We start from the raw sequence: 26511 nt of genomic DNA, 5'->3' as shown, positions 1-26511 counted from the left end.
TTTTAGTTCATAAGCCCAAGGCCAATTTGTACTAAACGTTGGACTCTATTTATATTTGAGAAGCCCAAATGTTTTATTTTATATTTCGCACTCTCACTCACGGAAAACATTAATTAATTCGTCGTCAACAAAATTCGCCCAACGGAAGGCAATTAACAGTTGGTGTTGTTCCAAATATTAATTCTACAATCGATCTTTATTCAAAAACACGCTGCGTACTTCATATACGGTACTTTAAATAAATTCCACGAAGATCGAAGATATTCCTCTTCACCACAACAATTCGCACTGCACAAATATGAATATTAAATCACCATACGCACTCCCCTTTGCGCAATCCAACCATCATACATAGTCCCTTGGTGTTATGCCAAGTACTATCACAATCCCTCAATGTTCTTACTTCCCAAGGTTCACAAAGGAACTAAAAGAATTCATCACTCCAAAGAATATTATTCGTGCAAACTCCAAAAGATTTAATTCCTCGTTCCGTGAGAAATTAAATATTATTTTTCAGAAATTCCATTTTAAATCACCATATCACATTCAATAGGAAAAATTTTATTATCCGAAAATCGCTGGTGCTACACACGCATATATATATTACACATTTATAATTCAAGATTGATAATGATTAAAAGATTTCATCTTACTCAGAAATGATTATTAATTTTGTCTTAATTTTCGTGTCATATCATATGCTCATATTTTTATGGGACGAATGGAGTATTTAAAATTCTCATTTTACATATAAATAATTATAAAAATTAAACTGTACGTTAAATGATACTCTGGCCGTCCCAAAGTAGTTGGGGCAATTCTTTTGGGAAAGGGAATTAGGAAATTGATGTGATAAAAGTTAAAATGGAGAGAGTAAAATATACAAGGAATAAAGTAAGGAAGAGTAATGTTTGAAACTAGATAAAAATTTTGCCAAAAAAAGATAATGACTAAACTACTTGGGACGGAGGATGTACAAAATATAAAATTTAGTCATCATTTTGAAATAATTAAAGTTTAGTGACTAATTTGATACAAGTACTATAAATTGGTAAACATTTATGAAATTAGCCCCGATATCCTTACATTATCATTCAAATATACATTCATATATGTTCCTCAAAAATAAACATGACGTTATTGGGTATTACAATACCATTTGTCTTGTGTGTGTGTTAGTTGCTGTTCTTGAAAACGTGTTCAGCAACATATTCAAAATAAAGATTGGTCCCTTTGCGATTTAGTGCGTAATTTATATATTATTAAATTCATTATTTGCTCAAAACCTAAAAAATAATACTATAATTTTTCAAGAATCACAGTACTTGGGTAAGACAACAAACGATTCAGAGTCGACTATTCTCATATTACATCATGTGGTGACAGAAAGCAGAAGATGGTAAATAACATATAACCAAATCCAAGTCGAAAATATTTAGAGTTGCAACAAATTATGTTTGAAATTACAAGTAGTTCCAACTACTGACGGAATGATAGTGGAGTAATAATTAGTACTATCATCATTCAGTATGTAAAGATACATACCAAAAAATTGGTGAGCTCCATGAGGCCAGCCAAAATGCTTTGTCCTGCTAAAGAAATTCGATTCAAAATTTCAGGTAGAATGACCATAAAAGGAAGCAAATGCCACGCACACCAGAACAGATTCCAGTTTACTTTCAAATTATTTGGGAAATAGATTCGACTGGCAATTCATATTGAGTAATATGAAAAAAACTAGTACATGATTCAATAAGCTCGAAACTGGATAATATTTCAATTTAGTCAGTGCATTAGCTTTTAGAGTATTTTTATCTATCTAAGCTAACACTCAAAGTAAAAATCCACTAAAATGATCTGCAACTGAATGAGGAAATAATGTCAAGCATAATATTGCCAAATCACCAATGCTGCAGACACTTCAACAAGAAATAACCTTTACCCTAAAAGTCCTCTCAGATCCACTAAACTACACACATCTTTAATTATTGTTCCCATTCTATAATAGATTCACCACTTTTCTAGAAACTAGCACCAGCAATCATTACAAAGAGACTGTACAATAGAGATAAAAGGGTTTGGGCTGACTCATAGTTTCACATTTGAAGATTGAAATATTTGTGTAACAAACTTGTGGGATCATGATAGGGATAAAGAGATAGAAGCAATAATACTTGAACCAAATGGCTTCTCAATTAACTCGAATGAAATAGAATCAAATAATAGAGTTCTCTGAGAAATACTCCTCGCCAATGATGGAAACTCAAATGTCTATGGTCCAAGACAAGTCCTCACTTGACCCTTCATTGTGAACTAGGATACTGCTGTCCATGCCGTGTAGAACTGCATAAAACCCAAAAGAGCAAGGTATGGAAACACCACTGTGAAAACTAGTGTTTGGACAGGTATGGGGGTTGAGAAAGTAGTAACAGGGGCAGGAAAGAACCAGGGGGCTGATGCAGACTGCTGGGTGTAGACCACCTGCGCGAAACACTATTATGGAGGGGGCAAGGGGGTCGTGGCAGAGTGCTAGATGGAAGCATGATAGGGGCGGAACGACAGGATCAGCTACTGCCAATTGTGGACGATCCACTGGTTGTGGGCTGAATAAGGGGCCAGCCGGCGAAATAGATAAAAGAGTGGTCGGAGACGCCACTGTGGATGGAGTGGGAGCCTCTGGTTTGGTTCTAGAGCTGGGTTGGGAATAGTATGCTGAGGCCCTTTTAGATCGGGCCCGGGCTAGCGACCCTCCTGTAGCTCCCTTAGCTCCTGCAGAATGGAATCGAACTTGGCATCCTGGGCATCGAACCTTGCTGCCAGAGCGTTGAACTTGGCACAGATGTTGTCGAACTTGGAGTTGATCAACTCAACGGCCTTCTCCAATCCATCAAGTCGAGCGTCCGTGATACGATTGGTAGCCATCGTTCACCACACCAATTGATAGGAGTAAAGGCGGAGGTATTGGGAAGAAACATGAAATAAATTAGATATTTAGAAACTTAACGAAAAAACGAATTTCTCTTACAAGGCCCTACAGCTAACCTACCATCCTAAAACTATAAATTTTCGAGATTGGTAGCTCATCCAATGAGGAACTAGTATAGAATAATAAAGTACAAACTCTTACTTGAATAGAATTCCTATTTCCTAATTAAATAAAGACTCCTAAAACAACTCTAACTTTATCCTTAGCACTCTACTAATATCAAGACTCTTTAATGAAATAAATACAAATAAAGAACAATAATTAACTAATTCGCATATGCAAGGACATGGAACAATCCATATCATAACAAGCCTAATGTACAGGAGGACGATTGATATCATCATCTTTGGTGGTGTCATTGTACCGGAAACGTCCAACCAATACCAGAGGTGCTTGAGTTGCAGTTCCAACATGATAATCCACTAGCCATCTTTGAGGAGCACAACAATTTCGGTCATAAATGCTCAAACAATAAGGCTCCTCATGTGATGGGTTGTGAAATTGTATGACCAGAGCTCCATTCTATCTATCTACGTGCCACCTTAGAGCTTAGACACCCATATTTTCTCCACCCGGAAGTTGGTACGCAAACATCTTAGTGGAAACAAATCATATATTGATGACAGATTTCGTGATTATGCAACCACGATCATACCTTACCCACCTCAAACCTACTAATTCGAACTATTTTCCTAGAGTTTTCCACTGATACAATGAATACTATTTATTCAGATGTGGCATGTTCATTGCGCCTATAACTCCATGTAAGTGGCGCCAATTAATACTGCTGAACTAAGCAAATGGCTTCAAGAAAAATAATGTATTAGAGTACAACACATTACACTATCTAGTCCTTGGGACAGGAATATATGAATGGATAAAAAGTACATTCTTCTGCAAATGAAATTGAAATAAATTTTAAGGATAGAGTGAAAAAGCAAACCTTTCTAGCTGGGCCTTGACAAATCCTCCAAATCCCTAACAGCTCCTTCAACTGCGTGAAGAATGATCTTCTTCACCTGTACGTAGATTAACATTTCCAAAGCTTTTAAATCTTCTCACAATGACTTGTGCAAGTACACACGTTTATAAGATTATGAAGATCTTATGATAAAATCAATATTCAATAGCAAGCAGACCTCGATACACATTCCAGTTGGGTATAGACATAGATGCAACAAATATCTCCATGCATGTGTATAGGCATAGGTTTTAAACTTTTACGAAATAGTATATTTTTTAAGAATTGGAAGAATTAACTAATAAAATTGAGTGAGTATTGTGTGGCCGACACTGAAATTAGATGCATTATAAAAAAGAACCATCTCTTCTTCTTGTAATGCAACATAACTAAAATACAAATACATTACCTCTCCACTTAAATAATGTTGCCCCTACATGAGTGAACAAGTTCATACTCGCACATGTGCTCATGAATACACACACATACAAGAAAACAACATAAGTGAAAGATAAGATTAAGAAGGTATACCTCTAACTTGTCTTCTTTAGCCCTATGATTTTGTGGTAGAATACGAAATTCCTCCGTCAATCTAACACACTCTTTGATATTTTCTGGTGAAACGAAGTCAAGTGCAACCTTTATACATGACTACGAAAAGAAAGATAATAACTTTTAGCCTTACTGGAAGCAGATTAAATGCAAATTGTCGATTACATATTATAAGCAAAATAATACAATTATTGCATCATCAACCTATCCAACATAACAAATAAATTCTAATTAATGGACAAATTACATATGTATCCGTGCTAGACATGAGAAAATGACTCAGAAAGTAGTTTCATATGCATTCGACTTGGTACAAAGTTCAACTGTTCATTTTTTCCATTCTGTCCTACAATTGGCTCTATTATTTTCTTAATAAGAAACAAAATAACTTTATTAAATAACTAATGTGAAGTTGCAATATACGGGAGACGTATCTACTCCAAAATTTAACAGAGAAAACAACCTAAGGCCCCAAACAAGATCTGAACCAAACAAATGCTTAAGTCATATGCTTTTGGCCCCATATCAATGTTTTTCCAATAATCTACACTATACAACCCTAAACAACATTGATGTTTGTCTTTGAGACACTTATAATTGAGAAAAAGAATAAGTTTGATTCAAGTAGAACTTCAAGATAAGACTTAATTAATTAAATAATACAAACTACCTTCTGTGGAACTCCTTTGCAAATGTTCTATTAAACTGCACCTAGATCCTATTATATTCTTAAATTTAGCCTTCAAAATATTCAATTGCTCTGTTTTGTCTTTTGCATGCTAAAACGGTGTTTCGTGCTTTATCATTCTTTGAGAAGAATGATAAAAACTCGTAAAGTATCATAGGAAGTTAGGAACAAAGCTATAAGTACCACTGCACTGGTGATCCTATGAAACAATACAGCTTTGCTAACAAGTAACAACCGCATGCAGCCTGCTAGAACCAAACATATGGAAAATGCTAGAAATTGATTGTTGTGTATCTTGTGTATACAAACAAATAATCTGTACCTGATGGAATCATTTACAGTAGGATTTTGTAGATATATATGACCGAACTTGAAATGGAGTGTCAATTTAGATATAATACGAATATTTTGTAAATAGCAAGTAGATACGACAACAAATAGTAGAATATATAGTTGAAATCACCGATGGGTTTTTCTCAAGTTCAAGGTTTCAACCTCTAACAAATGCTCTACACAAAATAATTAACCCAATAATTAGTATCACACCACAAGTAACTAGTATCACATAGCAGGTGCATTAAATTATCCAACCCATTTCAAAAGTAAAATCTATTTGAAGCACTTCATCAAATTTAATCACCAAGTCCTGGGGAAACTAAGTAATTTGAGCAATGAAGCATTATGTTAAACTCCCCTCCGTCCCATAAAAATATGGGCAATGCATATGACACGGGAATTAAGACAAAATTAGTAAAGTAAGAAAGAGGAGGAGCATGGTATGGTGAAGTAGGAGAGAAGAGGAGAATGATAGATAAAGTAATGTTAGTGGATAGTGGGACCTGCATTATTAAATTGATATAACTTTCCAAAAATAGAATGCGCATATTTTTGTTGGACGGGCGAAAATGGGAAGTGCACATATTTATATGGGACGGAGGGATAAAGCGTGACCTACTTGAAATCAACATTTAAACATTCAATAAAATGCTTTCACAAGATCTCTACATAACAGCAGTTGAAAAAACACATCTACCTTTAAGTTTCTAACTTGATGAGGACATCCAGCAGGTATGAAAACAGCATCACCTACTTTCTGAATAAATGTCCATGGTTCAATTCCTATGCAAACGTGAATAATAAATAAGATGAGCCCCAAGAGTGTACTACTCATGCTACTTAGCAATATGAAGGGAAATACAAACCATATTCTTCTTTAAGTTTCCTTTTATGCTCCACTGTCAAGTATACTGTTTGATCGTGAATAGGGTGGACAACCTGTAGGACAACAGTTCGTAAATAGGAAATATATGGTTATGCATCAAGAAAATACTGGACAGTATAAGTAAAAAGTTATCAAAAAGACAAAAGATCTGTAGAATTATTACAGTAAGTCCGTAACAGATAACCAGAAAACACAAGAAAATGTGGCTCAGCCTGGTAAATCATACTATTGCATCCATAAAATAAACTATGGACAGATGTCACTGATAAAGGTACATGAAAATTGGAATACAAGTGCTAGCATACTTGTCTAAGTAGCTTCTGGTAAAGTTGTGAAGGATCAAGAACTATTTTCTTCCTTTAACCCTTAAATATCAAAACCATATAGGTGCAGGACAAACATATTAACATTAACATATGAATGATTACCTGAGACAAGTATTTACCGAAAATGTGTCTAAATTCCTTGAAGTGTTTTCTCGTGTACTCCTCCAGTTTTGGAATGTCTTCTCTCCTAAAAATATCCCACAAAGCAGCACCCTCAGGGTCTTGAAAACTTTCTGATACAGTTCCATGCATGCAAGTATTTTTATATCCCTGCTCCTCTTTTACATATTCTTCATTTTGGCCACTTTCACCTGCTTCAGAAGCTTCCAACAAATCATCCATAGCACTATCCTTCTGTTCAAACATCAGAGTTTCCCTGTTAGCTGATTGCGCATCCAGTGTATTTCCATTTCCAATAACACAAGCCTTTAGTTCCTTAGTTTCACTCCTCAGATTAGTTTCATCCACATCATGTGAACAAGTTCTTCTGTTCAACCTGGATATTCCATTTTCACTGTTTAGTAGCTCTCCTTCCCATCCATCTAATATCTTAGCATTGCCATCCATTTCCCTTTTATCTTGTTTGGCATGGTCCTCTTGCAGTTTCTTTATATCGAGAAGCTGCTCAGGATTAAGCGCCACTGCTTCTGCATGTGTCAACACATTCACCTGAATGACAGAACCAAAAGGTTAAAATTTAATACATATACAAAAGTAACATCTCAGAAACATGGCCAACAACAAATAAACTAGTCCACAATCATCTGCTGGACAACATTTAAATGGTAGCAAGCATCACAAATTCAAACAAGGGGACATACTGCGTCAGACATGTCACAGTGCAAGCTTGTTACAGAATCTCCCCGTCCCAACTCCTGCGCCACTCCATAAGCAATATATGTTTTTGGCCCCATATCCGGTTTTAGAGACAACTCGGGCAGTTTAGTAGCAAGATTTAAGTACCCACTGCGAGGATGAGTATAGTCTTTGAAAGGCAAGCAGCTAATAAACTCAGCCCCGTGACGAGGCAACAGCTCCTCAAACAAGTTACCAGGAGGCCAGTCTTTCAGTTTGAGTATCTGAGGCCATTTATAATCATCAAAACGACCTTCTGAATATCCTTTGAAGAACTTGTGAATGTTTATGTCAACCTGCTTGTCAATTAAAATAATGAACATAAAAACCTGAAAGTCCTGAATAAAGATTGCAAATCTGCAGATAACATGGACAAGAAAAACATGAACAGCCTCCAACATAATAGTAGTAAAGAGGAAATGGCATTTTACATCTCATTACTAATTTTAGGTCAATAGAACACCTTACATGAACCACCAATAGGAACACCGAGCATTTCAAATGTAAATTCAGATAGTAATAACAATACTACATCAAAGGGATTTTGCCAAAATCATTCTGCCTTGGTGAATGAGTCATGAGAACACCAAAAGCCCAGGAGCACCAAGTTGCAAGCCTGACTGAACTAGTACTGCTACATGTTCATAGGTAATATATATGACTGACTGGGGACCGATACAAAAGCAGTTAATGTTAATTGACTGACTCATTTTTACAATAATATCTACTGCTGTTCTGAAGCACATAAGATATTTCATTCATATACAAAACTGAGGGATCAATATATTATCCAACTCAAACTATATCTTCTATTAGCTTCCGAAAATGGGTTACCTTTTTTTTTGCTTCTGAATTTGGGTGCTACACATTTTGAGAATGTGTAACTAAACTAGTGGTGCATTCTCAAAATGCATAACCAAGTAAAGTAAAGTAATTTTTATTTTATCCCAGTGTTGTTAGGGGCGCAGGGGGCAATTAACATGTAGTAAAACTGAAGGTATAAAAGGATTAACAAGTTAACATACCTCACACCAATCCAAGCAATTTAGTGCAGTTACATCAAACAGAGTTCCACGTTTATCACCCGTTTTTTGTCTAATGGCACGCCACATAACCATGGGTTCCCAGCTCAAACCAAATGTGGTGTCAAGTACATTACTAACAATCACAGGTTCACCTTTTGACCAATGCCATTGAAAATGCTTTAAATCATCATGCTGAAGAAGATCTTTAGCTGTTGGACAGTACAAAAAATTGTCACTTGAGTCTTGTCGAGAAGCTGCTTTCCGCAATGTATCACTTGATACACTTCCATCCACATTCTCACTTAAGAATTTTGCACAAGAGCACTTCTGAAAGTTTACATTCAAGCCTCCAGTTACTTGTGCCAAGTTGAATTCTTCTGCTCTCAGCAACAAGTTAGAGACCCAATCATTTGGAAATATGCCTTTCAATTCAAGAATTCCTTCACCACAGCCTCCTAGCACTGGTGGTGGGCATGGAATAATACCCCTTTCTGCAGATCTCCACTCAGAATTTGTCTCCTCAAGATCTGTTGTGATGATAGCTTCAACCATTCCATCAGGAGGTTCTGTCTTAATCACAATATCTGCATTACTACCATCATCACCATGCAAGTAACCTAGACTGTGGCCAGAATATTGTGGGGACACTCCCTTATCACAACCTTGTAAACGTCCCTCCCGAAGCTCTTGACAACAAGTCAGACAAAGATCATAGGAACACTTTAGGCAGCTTCGATGTAAATCAAAAATAGATGTTTTACAGTTGTCGCTGCGTAGATACATACATAAATGATAATTCATAAACTGAGATGGATAGTAGTAAGGAGACAATAGTTGTACAAAGAGCTACCAGTATATCCGTTCATTCTTCTCAAAGTTCAATTGTTGTGGTCTTATCTCTGAAATTGGTAATCCTGCCCACACAAACTGTCTGATCAAAAATTTGAACAATTTGATAGTATAATATATATTAATTCTGAAGGTCTTTGATGCCAAATAGATGACCAACATCAGTGTAACTAGATGTGCCACAATCCTTCTAACTATGAATGATATCATTGCTTGATGGTTAAATTAATGAGGAGTTCATTGGTGGTTACATCCAGTAGTTATTGTAATTCTTATCTTTATTTCCTTAGTAGTATATATACCCTTGAGGTTTGAGACGGATGTGAACTATTGAGTTTATTTTAAGGATGGTAATTTTACCGTAGGGCCTCGTTAGAGGATTGGTCTAGTAAGAGGATTATCATTGTTCATTTTAGTTCATAATTTTATTTCTTGCAATATACTCCCTCCGTTCCATAGTAGTAGAGGCATTTCTTTCCGGCACAGAGATTAAGTAAAAGGTGTGCAATGTATTAAATAAAACGATAATAAAGTAGGAGCGAGGGAAAAGTAGAGATAATCAAGTAAGAGTGGGAAAATGTGTTGCTTTTTACTAAAAGGAAATGACTCTATTACTATGGAACGCCCAAAATGGAAAAATGACTACTACTACTATGGAACGATGGGAGTATGATGTATCAGTTCGTGCGTTCTCCCTTTTTATGGTTGTGTATTATGCTTCTTATGCGGACATTTTACATTGGTGCCGCATTTCACTCTGTATCAATGAATGTTGCATCACTATTTGGTATTTGCATGTAACATGTAATTAATTACATTGAACTAGTGTTTCCAGCTCATTTTTCTTCTTGGCAATCGTGAAAGGACATGTGTTTAAATTTTTATTGTTCCATAGAAATTCTTTGTTAATAAATTCTACAGTCTTAACAGCATTCACCTGTATAACTTTTAGTAAAGCCAAATTGGTCCAACCAGTGTGGAAGAACTTATTCGATTTTTATTGCCTCCAACTTGCACCCCTGCCTAAATTCATTTTATGCTGACACTGGTTCATGGACAAAAAACCATACAAACAGAGAAACCAAAGTGCCAAAGACCAGTCTTTAACGGATTGAAAATTGAATGAAGAACCAAACGAAACCGGTTTATGACTTTATTCAGTTCAGTTTTTATTTTAATGGTTTAACCAAAAAACATGTAAAAATTATGTCTATTCTTTTGAATTAAATTTTATTAAAAGAATCTAAAATGAAATTACCCATAAAATAAAAAACAAACCGAGCAATACCCAACTACTTGGTTCAGTTTGGTCTCCTCACCCTTACGCTTCATTTCACCTTTCCATGTCTGTTCTCTCAAAATAGTGCATGCCTCTTAACTATGTTGAGTTACTCATTTCTACTTTTCAAAGAGTTCCACAAAATCTCCTTCTCCACTATGGATTTAAACAGAGTATGAACATTTAAAGCTTAAAAAATTTCATGTATGTATATTATTTTGTATTTGGGTAATATGTAAACATATCTAACTTGCTACAGACTGGTGGTTCATTATCAAAGCCTAAGTGTTAACCAAACGCATAACATAATCTCACAAAGAGGTGAATACTAATAAATCCCAGAGTAACCCAGCAATTGCATTATAAAAAATTGCCCACCATACGTATAAGTTTCTTGGAAAAAATACCATGTATCTTAGCCTCCGTTTCCTTCTCAGCTAATTGTTCTTCATGGAATCGTTTTAAGAAGGGCAGAAGCATTTGCAGCATGTATTCAGAGTACTGTATCTTTGTTTCATCATTAAATTTCAATGTCAAATCCTTCAAGTGCTGCAAGCAAATTACAAAAGATAAATCATAGAGAAAGAGAGCAGCAGCAGCAGCAGCCGCCAACAGCATAAAATAGAGCTGGTTGGAAATACATAAACCAACCTTGGTTGGTCCAAATAGCCGCAAGCAATCCTTGCAATTGCAGTTGTTACGACAAACTGGGCAAGCTTCAGCAAAATCCTCTTTCTGCATTTTAGGATACCTGAGATAAGTTCGGTTCACATAATGTTGAGAGTCCTGGATATAAAATAAAGAAGCAAGTATGAAACCTCCATCTCGTACACTGAAAGTCCCAAATTAGCATCTCAGATAAGAACAAACTAATACTAATTTTTGTCATGGTAAGATCCATATAAACTGTGCAAGTGTGGTATGTTGCAAAACTGGTTGAAATCAAACTTCCGATTTGATGGTGATTCTATGTAGTCATTGAATAGAGATATCAATATAAAAAAACTCTTTTAATAAATTATGATGTTTATACATGTTTTGGAAATCAAGTCAGATGACCTTTAGCCACACAACAACCAATTAGAAGATCATATAATCAAATAATAAAAGCCAGAAGATAAAGTTTCAGTTCAAATTGATAAGTCACCCACCATCTACTTATGCAAATGAGACAATATCGCTTACGCCAACACTTGGTGCACCAAACAACTTCCCCTTTATCATTCCTCTTGCACTGGTGACAAGTGTTGCGATCATTCTTCTTCCCCTGCAAATCATCAAGAGTAGACAGAGAGTTAAATAGGCAGATTAGATTAGTTGAGGAAAAGATAACTAAGAATCAAGTACATTTTGGTCATGTGTTTGATGAACGAACAAATCTCTCCCATCTCCACCACCGCTTTGGCCCTCAACATTCACATTCTTCTTCTCCCCACTCTTCTTCCTCTCTGACCTACGCAGATCCTCAACATTCTTCTCGTTCCCTTCTAATCCAGTGCTCACAACCTTCCTCTTTCTTCCCCGCTTTGTTTTACTTTCAGCCTCGACATTCTTCTTCTCCCCCTCAATCGCTGGACATTTTCTCCCCCGCCTTTTTTTAGGGCTTTGACCTTGGACATTCTCATCAGAATCAATTTTGTTAGTCCTCCGCTTCCTATCATATTCCCAGTCGTAAACCTCGTCATTCAGTTTCGTAATCTTCTCCGTGGCCAGCAAAGACCACGTCCGCGTCGATGCTCTCTTCCTAACCACGGCTTCTTCTTTATTCATCTCCTTCTCGTCAGTATCATTTTTGACCTCCACTACTTCACCGCCACTTGCTGTTTCCGGAAAATTCAAATTCAAATCCATCTCAATGCAGGCCAGGAGGGATCCCTAGCTCCACTACTTAACCTTCTACCCCGCCTGCACTCTATTTAAACCTACTAAATCACAGATACCAATGGCAATATATATCTATACAGAAAATTTTGAAATTATTTATCCCCTCTGCTCTATCGACCCCTTCCTTGCGCGCATGATGAATTTATGCAGTTATTTTATCATTTTAGTACATTATTATTATTATTATTAGTAAATAAAAACATATTTTTTTTAATTACTTTTATCTCTTTTATTTTCTTTATGCTTTTTTCTCTTTAATAGTTCTTTATTATCTTTATATTTAATACATTGCATACTATTTTTTAAAAATTTTATGTCAAAAGAGATGTCTCTACTATTATTGAACGGAAAAAATAGATTGAACAAAAAAAAAAATTATATTCTTTCTTTTTTTTCAAAAAATATGCAGTTTCTAGTTTTTTAGAAATTCTTTTTTCTCTAATGGAACAAAGGAAATCCTACAGTACTAAATTTTTATTTTTGAAAGAAATTTAATCATTTGACAAAAATTATTGATCAACACTATTATCCAATACTCCATCTATAGAAGAACAATATATTAATTATTCGCCATTTATTTTTAAACATCTTTTTAATTTCAGTAAATAAACTTCTGACAATTAAATACAATATCAATTATTATAATATAAATTAAATAGTTCTATAAATTCTTCTAATTATACTTCTATAATTTAAATTTTCAACATTATTATTCAAAATTTAGGATTGAGTAAATATAGGATGAAAATTGTAAACATTACATATTTGTGTTGTCGTTTAGCTTGTGAATTAATTCGGAGAAACAATATTGCAATAAAGGATTAAATTTCAATTTTAACCCAAATAAATGGAAGGCAAACTAAACTCTCTAGCACAATTCCAATTTTAACCCAAATATAAGGGGTATTAATATATAAATTTAATAACTTAATTATAAAAAAAATTAATGGTAGTTTCTTTATTAAATGTGTTTAAAACTTCTTCAAGAAGCTAGCATTTTATTGGACCATTATTTATCCAATTTTTTTTGCTTTCAAAAATTGTTTTTGTGATAGAAGACACTCCATCTTTCCATTTCCCTCCAAAAAGGACATCAAGGTCTTTTTACTCAACTTGCACTTTAGATTATGGTAGATGATAGGTGATAGATGATAGATAAACTAATAATAATGCAAATCATGGAAATACATATGGACCTCACTGGGTCAAAGGGTAAACACGGGCTAGATGGTGGTATTACTTTACGAACCAAACAGGTAATAATACCATGTTAAATTATTTTATCTTGGCAAAACATGACTATCGAGCGGGCCTTAGGGTAATTCAAGTGACACACCATGTCTTCTTCTGCCACGGAACATCAATGCATATACTCCCGCCATCCTACTTTTAAGGCCATGTTTGGTTGCTAGGATTCTGTCTAGAAAAGTAATCTGATTCCTTAAATTTTAAATTCCTGTTAGGGGTGAGCATTTGGGTTTCGGTTCGATTTTTTGCCCAAACCGAACCGAACCCGAAAAACCGAATTTATTGGAAATTTGAAACCGAACTGAATCGAAAAACCGAAAATCGAACTAAAAAAACCGAATTAAACCGAAAAACCAAAATTGTAGGAATTTCAACCAAAAACCGAATAACCGAATAACCAGAATTTTTAAAAAAATAACAAAACTATAACATGATTAACATCACAAAACCGAAATAAGCATAATCACACAAAAAAATTACAAAACTATAACCAGAATTAAAAAAATCACAAAACTTTGGAGGTGGATCTGGAGAGGAGGCGACGGGGTGGAGAAGAGATGGGCGACGTTGTGGAGAAGAGATGGGTGGAGGGCGGAGGCGATGGGACGGAGGCGACGAGGTGGAGGATGGAGAAGAGATGGCGACAGAGTGAACTTTGGAGGTAGATCTGGAGAGGAGGCGGAACACGCTGAAGAAGGAGAATATTAGGGTTTGGAGTATTTTAAGTAGTATTTATATAATATATAATATATGTATTAAAATATAATTTCGTTTTTCGATTTTTTTTTCCTCCAAACCGAACCGAATCGAAAAACCGAAATTTTCAAAATCTTAAAACCGAATCGAATTTCAAATTTTCGGTTTGGATATTCGGTTTTCGGTTTTTTTGCTCACCCCTAATTCATGTGTTTGTTTCGGTTTTTAATCAAACTGGGAAAATAATCAGAATCCGAGAACAGAGAAATTTAGTACAACTTTCAAGGATTCTGAATCCTAACTTTTCTTAGGTATTTTTTTTTCCAATTCTAGGATTCTTACATGTTTAAGCAATATAGTATATTATTATAATAATAATAATAATTATTATTATTAATGACAATGTTTTTAAAATAAATTAAAATTATAAATCATACTTAATTTTAATATAATAAATAACTATAATTAAAATTATCATAATTATAACTATATTTTATAATAATTCATAATAGAAATTAATATTTTATTAAATAATTAAAATATAATTATATAATATAAATCATATAATAAATAATAATTATTATATTTTATAAATTAATAATTAATCAGTAAAGTCATAGTGCAAGTTTATTTATTATTATTATAAACGAGTATAATACACCATGTAACTATAATAATAATTATTATTATATTATTATATATTAAGATGGATAATCCATATTTAAACTATCCGTCGTAGTAATTCATATAATAATATAATAATTATTATTATTTATAATTAATAATTTATTAAAAATTGTACAATATTATATTTTATAAATAAAAAAATAATAAGTATATTTTTAGTTTGGTGTTTAAATTAAGTATAAATTTAAAATCTTGATATTTTCCAAACACAGGAAAGTAAAGTTACTAAGAATCATATTCCCGAGATTCATTTTCCCAGTAATCATTTTCTTACCAACTTTACTTTACCGCCAACCAAACATGGCCTAAGTGGAATATATTTTATTCAAAACGGGATTTTATTCACCGTTGTTTTGTAAATTAAGTGGAAAAAAGAATAAAGTAGAGATAGTGGTGTTTTTATATTTAAAAATTAGTTTTCCATCTGCGCGTACCATATATATAAAATTCTATATATATATAAGTATTTTTGATATAGGGTTGCGCTAGCGTGCTAACTAATTTACAGTAATAACTAATAACTTTCAACTTAGTGTGTTAAGATTATCAACACAAAGACATAATTATATCACTACAACATGTAAATTTAAATATCAACACTAAGTCATAAGTTTATCAGCACAAGAACATTGATAAATTTATGTCTTTGTGTTGATATTTTTAACATACAAAATTGATACTCCCTCCGTCCCATATTTGCAGTAACATTTAGTTATGGCACGGGTTTTAAGGAATTGGTGGAGTGTGTAATTAATGAAGTGAGAGGTAGAGTGTGTAATAAATGAAATGAGATAGTGGAGTGAGATGATGGAGTGTGTAATAAATGAAGTGAGATGATGTAGTGTGTAATAAATGAAGTGAGTTGGTTGAAGGTGGGTCCCTCTTTGACTTTTTTGTTTTTTTATTTTTGTTTTGATTTAATTTAATATAGATAATGACATTTGGGTGTAATTTTAGTGAATAATGAGGTAAAATTTTATGTGTAAATATGTTAAATTCTAAATGTTACTCCAAATGTGGGACGGACTTTTATGGCAAAATGTTACTACAAATCTGGGACGGAGGGAGTATTAGTTATTAGTTATTACTATAACTTAGTTAGAAGTTCCGGTTGAGATCGGCACGGATTTTAAGAAATGTAAAGGAAAGTTGGTGAAGAAAGATAGTGGAATATGAGTCCTACTTTTGTATATTAGTTTTATAATAACATGTGAGTGGAAAAAGGTTAGTGGAATGTGAGGCCTAATACCATTTATGGAATATTCCAACTAGGACTACTAAAGTGAAAAATGGTAAATCGAGACTCCTAAAATGGGACGGAGAGAGTATTTTTTAAGGACGGATAAATTATATATTGTTGCTACTAAAGAAACCTTTTCTTAACCATTGTCTCGAAGAGCTGAATCTTTGGAATCTAATTTCCTATTGAAGTTGTCTAATCCTCCCTCCGTTCGTTATCAGGAGTCCCAGTCACTTTTGTGCACTCGTTTTATAAAAATAATAATAAATAGTTAAAGTGGAGAAATGGTAAAGTTAGAGAGAAAATAATGTTATGAAGAGTTATGTCTACATTATTCTCTCTCTTATTTTACCATTTATTCACTTTAACTATTTCTATCATTTTTATAAAACGGGTGCGCAAAAGCGACCGGGACTTCTAATGGCGGTCGAAGGGAGTAACTGAATAGAGATATAACTAAATTTGAATTGAGAGATACTAGATACTCTCTCCGTCTCACAATAATATGTAACTTTTTTTATAATTCATCCCATAAAAATATGCATTTTCTATTTTCATAAACTCTTTTCTTTCTAATGAGGTGAGACCTATTATTCACAAACAATACTCTAATTACTTTTTCTTTCTATATCTCTTTATTGTATATTAAAATCAGTGTCAAACTCAAAGTGCATAGTCTTCTGGGACGGAGAGAGTTATAGACAAACTTAAATGAAGGAAATTTATGTATTTTCAAATTAAATTTAACAATATTTTAATTTTGTTTAGTTTTTGAGCTATTTCGACCGAGACATTTACTATCTTCGTCTACTACTAATAGCTCAACAGTCCCTTTGCATTCTAAAAAATAGTATAAAATGTTTATTAAAGATAGAAACTTTTTATTTAAGGTTTTTTTTTTCTCTCTAGTGAGGTGTGACTCATTTTTCATAACGCATTTTTCTTTTTATCTATTTCTTATCTTATCAATTTTGATTACAATTTGTGCCGCTTTAAAAGTTTCTATTTTTAAGAAACGAAGAGTGTAATAAAGAAAGGTAATGTCTAAGGTTAAATGTATTGGGTTCAAAATTCCGTGTAATGCAGCTTTTAAATTTATATATTAGTTTATTTATAAAAAGTGCTCCCTCCGTCCAATAATAAGAATTCTGTTTTATTTATTGTTCGTCTCACAATAAGAATCATATTTCACTTTTACCATAGATGATAAGTAGGCATCACATTCCACCAACTTATTCCACTCTATTTTTATTACGAAACTAATATTCCCTCTATTCCAACTAAGTTGAGTCAAAACTTTTGGATACGAAGATTAAAAAATTGTGTTGAAAAGTAAGAGAGATGAATAAGGTAGGAAAGATAAAGAGAGACTAAAGTTGGTGATGGAATAAGGTAAGAGCGATTGGATTTTTTGTTTTTTATTCAAAAAGGAAGCGATTTCAACTTAGTTGGGATGTGTCAAAAAAGAATACGACTCAACTTAGTTGGGATGGAGGAAGTAAATAAAAGTAAGCCCCGTATTCCACTAACTTATTCAACTCACTTTTCTTTACATTTTTCTGAAATTCGTGCCATAACTAAATATGACTCCTATTGCGTAACGAGGAGAGTAGTACTCAGTAAGCAATACTCCCTCCATCTCTAAAAAAGTAGTAACATTTGTTTCGATACGAATTTTAATGCATTATTAGAAAAGTATAAGAGAGATCTAAAGAAATATTTTTAAAATATTATTAGTGAAAAATGCATTCCATCTTATTAGAAAAAAATAAATTTTAAAATTTATAAAATTTATACTTTTCAGGGGATGGACGTAACAAGAAGTAATTCATACTTTTTAAGGACTAAAAAAGTACTAATAAAGTATAATGATAGAAGATACTTAAAATATTATTAGCATAAAATAGAGCGAGTACTATTTCGTTTGAGAGAAGATTCACCGAATTGGAAATACATAAATTTTTATAAACGAAGTGAAAAAAATAAGACTACCGGTCGGATTATTGGTATTTGTTGAGAGGTTGTAAATAATTAAGATTTTCAAATTAACAATTTGATAATTTTAATTAATTTAATTTGCCAAAAATAGCATTGAGCTCTCTGGAATTTGGTGGCGGCGGCCGCCCCAACTCTGTGCTCCATATTTCATAATTATTTAATAATCAAAATGTCTGTTTATTAAACTATAATTGGAATTTCAATTTAAGCTCTTTTAATTCGTCAAAATCAAGTTGGATTATAACAGAAGATGCCTTTCAATTCGATTCTTCACTGTTCAACATCTTGGAGTTTAGCTGAAGCAACTCCAAAACCTATTAGTAGATTTTTTACTGCTGAGGAAATTTATGCCTAAACTAAATTTTGATATCGAGATTGGATGTTTTATCCTTCAAATTGCTAGGTTTATAGTTGTATGAAGTTAGGCGCTGGGTTACGGAATCAGTTGACTCCGTTTAGCCATCTCAATTTCGCTGAATTGCGGCAGGAAAACACAGAAAGGGGGAAACGCAGTTGGTAAACTTCTTCAACTCATTCAATATTGTTTAAATTTGATGTATTGGTGGAATCAGTTGATGATCAGTAGGAGGACTCTGTAACTCGTCGTTTAATCCGAGCTAATTGATTGTTTCTAGCTAGAATAGAGTGGTGTAATGCCGTCGGAAATGAGGGGCAATGTTGCTGACGAGGTGGGGCAGACCTCACTAGACATGTTAAAGAATACGCCGTCGAATATAAGGAGGTTGGCTCATGAGATTGAGCAGTGTGAGGGAAGGCAGAAGTACCTTGCCCGCACTAGGAGCCCCTCAGATGGCGGCGACCTTAGGTGGTACTTCTGTAAGGTTCCGTTGGCGGAAAATGGTTAGTTCTTGCTATTTTGCTTGTTCAATATGTATGCCTTCTTATTGCAGTAATTTCTGTGTTTAGTTGTGGAATGTTTAAAATGCTGGTTTATGCTCGTCTTTTATCTCGTGTAGTTAGAATTGGAGTTGATGTTTTTGCCTCTGCTATTCTATACTTGACCGTGTTAAGTGGATCGATAAATTGCATCATTTTTTAGTTTGCTTGGAGTGTTTGAGGTGCTGGTTTTGGTTATCTTTTATTTTAGAATGGAAGTTTTGGCCATTGCTTTTCCATAACTCACCATGTTAAGTAGATTGATCAAATTATGAGTGTAATTTTTTATATTCTTTCTATTTTGTGTTCTAATTATGGCTGGGATATGGGATATTTATTCAGCTCCTGCCCTGGTGAAATTTGATTGCTGATAAATAGGGAAAGTCTTGGGGAGTTGGGGTTAGTCTATGACGTTACTGATTTGATTGGCTAACACATGAAGGAATTGTATCTACAGCGTATGATATTATAGTTATTGCTGATAAGCAATAGTTGTTAGTATAATAGATTTGGAATTTGGATTGTAACACCCAAGTCAAACTTATGCGAAGTGGCTTTTGCTGGATGGTTGATTTCTGTATGGTCCTAATGTGACAATCTTTATTGGATGGGTTGAAGGGGTCTTCAAGTGTGTTTTACAGAGAGATACTTGGCCTTGCCATCATGCCAGAGCTTGTTATTTTGTACTTTTCTTTTTTGTCAGAACTTGCCGCATCAGTCCCTCGAACTGAAGTTGTAGGGAAAGGTGATTATTTCAGATTTGGTGTGCGTGATTCGCTGGCAATAGAGGCTTCTTTCTTGCAGGTCAGAAAAGTTCCGTACTCTGAATGTGGTTCTCTTGATTTCTTTAGCTGATCACTGTAGAATTAGTTTATTTATGGAGTATTGTACTCACTGATATCTGCTATATTCACAGAGAGAGGAAGAGTTACTTTCTGCTTGGTGGAAGGAGTATGCGGAATGTAGTGAAGGTCCTAGAGGGAAGCATGGTATTGATTCCATGAAACTTTCTTCAGACTGTCCTGATTGCCAACTATCCACAGCTGAAGAAGAGAGAGTTGGTGTACCAGTAAAGGGAGGGTTGTATGAGGTAGTCCTTTCATCTGTTGACTTCTCATAAATTTATAGTTCATTTTCAAATGAGTTTTCTTGACAATCTCTTGTTTGTTGCAATTAATTCCTTTTGTCATGTAGTTTTTTTATGCTTATTCGCTAGTTGTTTTAGATATTTGATATGAAACTGATGTTTGATAATTTGTTTTTTCTTTTACCTGTTTTTGGGGTAATGAGATGAAATGTTGACTAAGCTCGCAAGAGTCTTTCCTCTCCTCCCCCATGTGTGTGCTTGGGTTTGGAAGTGAAATTGGGTAAACATAAAAATTTTGAATATCAAGCATTCACTATATTTTAGTAATTGTTTATGTTTTTATTCTATATTCCTTTCATCTGTATCCAGTTCAACCTAATGGTTGACAAATGTTCTTTACAAATAGGAAAGTCTAGATGTTGACAAATTGCATCTGTGCAGGTAGATTTAGTCAGACGACATTGTTTTCCTGTTTATTGGTACGGAGAGAATCGAAGGGTGCTACGAGGCCATTGGTTTGCTCGTAAAGGTGGTCTTGATTGGCATCCAATCCGTGAGGATGTATCTGAGCAGTTGGAGTATGCATATCGAAGCCAGGTGCTCGTGAACTCTCTGTATTGTTCTCTTTTGTCAGTTAACTGCACTGTTGCAGATAAATCTTATATAATTACTTTGTTTATTTCTGAAAGTTAGTTACCTATGCCTATTTTATATAATTATTTCTCCTGTGATTCAGTTTGAGTAAGCTTTCAAAACTATTAACTTTATCAGCATATTTTTCGTTATGAGTTTTGCTTCCTTTCCCAGTCTGTCAGAATTTTTTAGGGCAATTTAGTCTCAGAAGAGTAACTGATGAAGCTGGAGATGCTTTCTTTTCCAGGTTTGGCACCGAAGAACTTTCCAACCATCGGGTCTTTTTGCTGCTCGAGTTGATTTACAAGGCTCAACCTCAGTACGCCTATCTATTTTGGCATTAGCTTTCTCTGAACTTGTTATTAGGGAATTCATAACTTATAACTCTTTTGGTTGCAGGGGCTGCATGCCCTTTTTACAGGGGAAGATGATACATGGGAAGCTTGGCTTAGTGTTGATTCTTCTGGATTTTCTAACATTGTAAATATTGGATATAATGGCATTAAATTAAGACGTGGGTATGCTCCATCTGAGTCAAAGAAACCAACGCAGGTATCCATAATTGTAACATTTGTATTTTCTGTACAAATACTTCAGGTCATCTTTTTTCTCCTTGCTTTAGACGACTTTCTTAATATTTGTAGATTGATGGCATTGTTTAACACCAAGCACATTGGACCCATCAGTTTTAGATGAATTTTATATCTAAAAGGGGAATTAAGTACTTAGTTGCTTCAAAGTAAATGACAAAATATTAGTTCTGATACAGATACCTTGTCTCTCCCAAAAGATTCTATCACTGAGAACTATTCACTGCATCATTACAGTTAGTTCAGGATTAAAATTTTAAATGATGATAACCTAACAAGATGAGTTGCTGGGAGGGGTTTATTCTACTCAGCACCTTTCCTCATAGCCTCACACCAAATTCCACATTCTTCATTTAACACCATTGCTCATATGCTTGAGGTATTCAATTGTTCTAATGATCATTTGTAAAACCATAGTTTTACTGTGTACAAGCATATTGCTTTATGAATTTATGTGAAAGCCTTCCCTAACCATCTTAGCTAAATTAACAATATTTCATCACATAATTTGCAATTTGGTTCAGGATGAATTACGTCAACAAAAGGAGGAGGAAATGGATGATTATTGTTCACAGGTATATTGCATGAATTGATAATAATCCTGTATTTTTCATTTATATAATTACAGTTGTCAATCCAACTTTCGCTATTGAAAGTCCTTGCATTTTTTCAACAAGCATGATTAGCACCACTATCTCTATCTGCGATGGTTCACTTTCTTTTGATCATTACATTTAGCTTCAGCATACTGATGAAACAGATCTTAGAAACATATGCATAAATAATATATGCTTCAATACAAGAACACTTGGAAATGAATGTAGGGGTTTAAAGAGGTTTTATGGGTTCCTCATCAACAACACTTTCTTTCTGTTTATTGACTTCAAAATTGTTTCTCAAACTGATACCGTTTAAGGGTTCCTCTGTGGCACATGCTTTTATATGCAGGTTCCTGTGCAACATTTAGTTTTCATGGTTCATGGTATTGGTCAAAGGTTGGAGAAATCAAATTTGGTGGATGATGTTGGAGGTTTTCGCCACCTTACAGCAAGCCTTGCGGAAAGGCATCTGACTTGGCACCAACGTGGCACTCAAAGAGTCCTTTATATTCCATGCCAGGTACTTTAGTGCACTTATTGGATTCGTTACGCAATGCTTGCTAGTTTGGATTTACTGTCAGTTATGCATCCATTGTGCTAACCTGAAGCTATTAGCCCCTTGATTATGATTGATTGTTATTTCTTTTCTTTGACTAGTGGAGAAAGGGCTTGACTCTCAGTGGTGAAGCAGCGGTTGAGAAAATCACTTTAGATGGTGTGCGAGGGCTACGAACAATGCTGAGTGCAACAGTTCATGATGTCTTATACTATATGAGCCCTATCTATTGTCAGGACATTATTAACTCGGTACCCTCTGATTTATTACTTCTTCTCACCTCTGTTGTCAAATTTCTGCGTGTGTTGTGTGTTATATTAGCTGGAATGAATTTCTCACAAATTTTTAAATGTTCTTAAATCAATTTTCCCGTGGTCATGTCTTGTTCAGGTATCTAACCAACTTAACAGATTATATCTAAAGTTTCTTAAGAGGAACCCTGGATATGATGGAAAGGTATATTGCAAGATGAAAACAGAAACCTTCTCTATATCAACGCCAAATTAAATGTTTGAGCTTATTGTTTAGACTCGGCCGCTCATCAATGTATTGACTCTTCAGGTTTCAATATATGGCCACTCTTTGGGAAGTGTTCTATCTTACGACATCCTTTGTCATCAAGATACTCTTTGTTCACCATTCCCAATGGAGTGGATGTACAAGGAACAAGAACAAAGCAAGACACACTGTTCTATGAGGACTGACTTACCACATAACTGCAAGGCCACCTTCGATGTTGGGGAAGACCTCAACTCAGACATGGATCACGAGAGTGTTGCGAACTTTGGAGGTGAAATAGTAGTTGGTATTACAGATATGGAACGAGAAAAAAGTGAGGGACGTCGTTCCGTGGGGAATGACTTATCACCTGACAGCAAACACGAGAGGGTTGAGGACTCTGGAGGTGAAGGAATTGTCAGTGATACAGATAATTCCAACCTTGTGGAAGAACATGTGGATGGAGTTTGTAATCAGTTGGGTCCTCCTGCATTGTCAGAGTCGGATGAATCAACTACCAATGATACTAGCTACCAGCAGAAAAATGATGCCTTCACTTTAGATGAAAATCATAATCAAACTCTCGACTCTTTGAATTACAGAGGATGCTCTGACCCTGAGATGATAAACGACCCAAGAAGCATGAAAAGTGAGATTGAAACATGTGACGACGAACCAAGTGGTGAGAATATCAAAGATAATTGCGAAGGCGAAGTGATCAAATCACTTAGGGAAGAGGTGGTTGCGCTACTTTTCTTTCCATTTCTCGCCCTCTTATGTTAATTCTTTCTCACACTACCCTTGTCTCTCAGATTGAATTGCTTAAATCAAAAATCAAACAATTTGAAGCAGGAATTGATGATATAGGTATGCGTTGTGTGATTTCAATGCGTCATACGACTTATTTAAGCATGTTAAATCTTGAATGGTTTTACTAAGTTGGATTTCCTGCATTTGATGTGAACTAATGCCAGTGGATGCACATGACGGTAAAAGTGCTGTGAACGAACCTGATAAAAGTGTTGTGGACGAATCTGATAAAAGTGTTGTAAACGAACCTGATAGTGTTCAAGATGGGTGTAGAGATACTGTGAAGAGTTACACCCCACAAATAAGATACACAAAATTAGAATTTAAGGTGACTTTCTGTTATTTCTTATGCTTTAGTTAATTGGGCTAAAGAGTACTGATGAATACACTTGCTTTTGATGTCAGGTTGATACATTCTTTGCAGTGGGCTCGCCCCTTGGAGTGTTCCTCTCCCTCCGTAATGTTCGTATTGGCATTGGTATTTACTGGCTTTGAGCTTTAGATACCTTTATCTAATTCCTATATTTTCATCCACCTCTTGTTGAATTGTTATGTTTCTTTTGAATGCCAGATTTGTTGGCTGGAATCGAATTTTTGTCTAAAATATTTTCTGCTGTCTTGGTTGGTAGGCAAAGGGAAACACTATTGGGAAGAGGAAAATATTAATGAAGAAATGCCAGCATGCCGTCAGATGTTTAACATTTTTCATCCTTTCGATCCTGTCGCGTATAGGTGATGTTTTACTCTTTTACTTTAATTAGAAGTATATCACATGATTTTTATTTATAGTAGTAGTATTTTATTTTAAACAAACTTCATTAAGATAAAACTTTTGTTTACACAGAGTAGAGCCGCTAATCTGTAAAGATTATGACAACAAACGTCCTGTTATTATTCCATACCATCGAGGTGGCAAACGACTATATGTGGGGTATCAGGTAATCCAGTACACTAAAAGCTAGTTTCTTAGACCATAGATGCTGCAGGTGTGTGCCTCTTTGTGCTCATGCAACGTCATACAGGAATTTAAAGAAGGAGTAGCCGCCCGTTCTCAAGCCTTCGTGGATCAACTGACAACTATTAGGGTGGGTATTTTTGACGTATTGCTTTAGTTTAAGAGATCTTATCTCTCGCTTAATATATAATCTATCAATCTTACTGGAAGCTCCTTTGGTCAGGTTAAAATGCTCACAATGTGTGAGCCTAGAAGCAATGATGGCAGTGACGGTAAACGTATCTTCCTCCTGCTTTTCATTTGCTTCTTTGTAGATTATGACAATCCTGAGGCTTTTTTTCTTTGTTGTCGAAATTTTGGTTGCAGATGAATGTGAGAATTCGCAAGAAAATGGAGAAAGATGCTATGGGTCTGTTATGATGGAAAGACTAACAGGATCCGTGGATGGGCGTGTCGATCATGTATTGCAAGTACGTACTTTTCGCCTTCTCTCTTGAGCGGGTCACCTGTGTAACTCAACTTTTCAGTGAGCTCTATAAGATAGAGCAGATCGTGGGTTTGGTCTTTTATCTCTTTAATATTGGTTTGGTGTTTCAGGATAAAACTTTTCGACACCCTTACATATCAGCCATTGGGTCGCACACGTAAGTAGTGAAGCGATTATTCTGCCCACTGGAGATGTGGAGTGCGTTTTTGATGGTATATTTGTGTGCAGAAACTACTGGAGAGATCCAGATACAGCTCTTTTCATGTTGAGATACTTGTATCGTGATATACCGGAGGAACCGGACGAGCAACGAGAGAGTAGATGGTCCGATCCAAGGGAGGTGGAGGATGAGGAAGCTCCCTTGACCTTTGCTGACAACATGTCAATCAAACATTTCTCCTACAAAGCCAAGAACATTATCAAGACCAGATGATACTCAGCTTCACCTATGACGTCGGGGCGACGACTACGTTGAGTGATTGCTGTGTGTTGTTGACTGTTGAAGAAGGTGAAAGTGATATATCATGAATTTGGGAGAATAAAACTGTACATACAGACGTGTATAGAGTAGATAAAACTAGCTTCTCTTTCACTTAAATGGATGTAATTTCTTGTATGTGTTGATAGTTGATACGATCAAATTTTGCTTTGGACAGTATATATGATGAATTTAACAGAAGAGGATTTATGCCCGTCAGTGGTCAAGACATACTACTTGGTGGTTAAGACATACTACTTGGCAATATGACGTGGATGTCTACTAAATGAATTTATGACAAGTGGAGAGCGTTATATGGAAATTATCAAATGTAAATTTAAATCTACTCATAATTCTAAAATATTCTATAATATTAAAATTTCCAAAATTTGTTAGCGTATGATTAAGTAATTAACATTTTTTTT

The 26511-nt window shown here is 34.8% G+C and overlaps 2 protein-coding genes across 12 annotated transcripts; one reads left to right on the top strand and one right to left on the bottom strand.

Annotated features, from left to right (window-relative positions):
• Nucleotides 1-1380: 1380 nt before the first annotated feature.
• LOC125222145 (lysine-specific demethylase JMJ25-like) lies at nucleotides 1381-12681 on the bottom strand. 9 transcript variants are annotated; one of them, XM_048124632.1, is made up of 13 exons: nucleotides 12091-12677; nucleotides 11895-12010; nucleotides 11395-11494; nucleotides 11151-11292; nucleotides 9466-9529; nucleotides 8616-9384; nucleotides 7557-7886; nucleotides 6838-7404; nucleotides 6390-6462; nucleotides 6221-6306; nucleotides 4479-4598; nucleotides 3930-4005; nucleotides 1381-1592 (listed from the first exon to the last, which is right to left on the bottom strand). In XM_048124632.1, exons 1-12 carry the CDS (start codon nucleotides 12592-12594, stop codon nucleotides 3934-3936), a joined length of 2943 nt encoding a protein of 980 aa, XP_047980589.1. In that variant the 5' UTR covers nucleotides 12595-12677; the 3' UTR covers nucleotides 1381-1592; nucleotides 3930-3933. The 9 variants fall into 9 exon arrangements, 7 of the variants coding, with proteins under 7 accessions (XP_047980589.1, XP_047980581.1, XP_047980620.1 ...); XM_048124624.1 differs by having other exon boundaries at nucleotides 1381-1589; XM_048124663.1 differs by lacking the exon at nucleotides 12091-12677 and having other exon boundaries at nucleotides 1381-1589; nucleotides 11395-11529.
• A 6046-nt stretch (nucleotides 12682-18727) lies between these two features.
• On the top strand, nucleotides 18728-26300 carry LOC125200801 (phospholipase SGR2-like). 3 transcript variants are annotated; one of them, XM_048098573.1, is made up of 22 exons: nucleotides 18730-19012; nucleotides 19136-19357; nucleotides 20097-20197; nucleotides 20310-20483; nucleotides 20922-21077; nucleotides 21361-21432; nucleotides 21513-21665; nucleotides 22228-22278; nucleotides 22652-22822; nucleotides 22960-23109; nucleotides 23249-23314; nucleotides 23420-24094; nucleotides 24169-24223; nucleotides 24331-24494; nucleotides 24572-24644; nucleotides 24796-24898; nucleotides 25011-25104; nucleotides 25189-25251; nucleotides 25345-25393; nucleotides 25488-25591; nucleotides 25719-25765; nucleotides 25837-26300. In XM_048098573.1, the coding sequence occupies exons 2-22, from the start codon at nucleotides 19150-19152 to the stop codon at nucleotides 26039-26041; spliced, it is 2934 nt and encodes a 977-aa protein (XP_047954530.1). In that variant the 5' UTR covers nucleotides 18730-19012; nucleotides 19136-19149; the 3' UTR covers nucleotides 26042-26300. The 3 variants fall into 3 exon arrangements, 2 of the variants coding, with proteins under 2 accessions (XP_047954530.1, XP_047954529.1); XM_048098572.1 differs by having other exon boundaries at nucleotides 19132-19357; XR_007172784.1 differs by lacking the exons at nucleotides 25345-25393; nucleotides 25488-25591; nucleotides 25719-25765; nucleotides 25837-26300 and having other exon boundaries at nucleotides 18728-19012; nucleotides 19132-19357; nucleotides 24572-24628; nucleotides 25189-25236.
• The last annotated feature ends 211 nt before the right edge of the window (nucleotides 26301-26511 follow it).

This window comes from Salvia hispanica, chromosome 1, assembly GCF_023119035.1.
Source record: "Salvia hispanica cultivar TCC Black 2014 chromosome 1, UniMelb_Shisp_WGS_1.0, whole genome shotgun sequence".
Classification (NCBI taxonomy): Eukaryota; Viridiplantae; Streptophyta; class Magnoliopsida; order Lamiales; family Lamiaceae; genus Salvia; species Salvia hispanica.
The sequence above is the reverse complement of the archived record's forward strand: the minus strand, read 5'-3'. Positions and strand labels throughout refer to the sequence as shown.

Coding starts and splice junctions, on each gene's coding strand:
- LOC125222145 (XM_048124632.1), bottom strand. CDS start 12,594: ATGGATTTGAATTTGAATTTTCCGGAAACAGCAAGTGGCGGTGAAGTA. Junction 9,530..11,150: donor AACGGAGGCTAAGATACATG/GTATTTTTTCCA, acceptor TTGTGTGGGCAG/GATTACCAATTTCAGAGATA. Junction 6,463..6,837: donor TCGGTAAATACTTGTCTCAG/GTAATCATTCAT, acceptor GTTGTCCTACAG/GTTGTCCACCCTATTCACGA.
- LOC125200801 (XM_048098573.1), top strand. CDS start 19,150: ATGCCGTCGGAAATGAGGGGCAATGTTGCTGACGAGGTGGGGCAGACC. Junction 21,078..21,360: donor AGTATGCATATCGAAGCCAG/GTGCTCGTGAAC, acceptor TTTCTTTTCCAG/GTTTGGCACCGAAGAACTTT. Junction 23,315..23,419: donor ACCCTGGATATGATGGAAAG/GTATATTGCAAG, acceptor TTGACTCTTCAG/GTTTCAATATATGGCCACTC.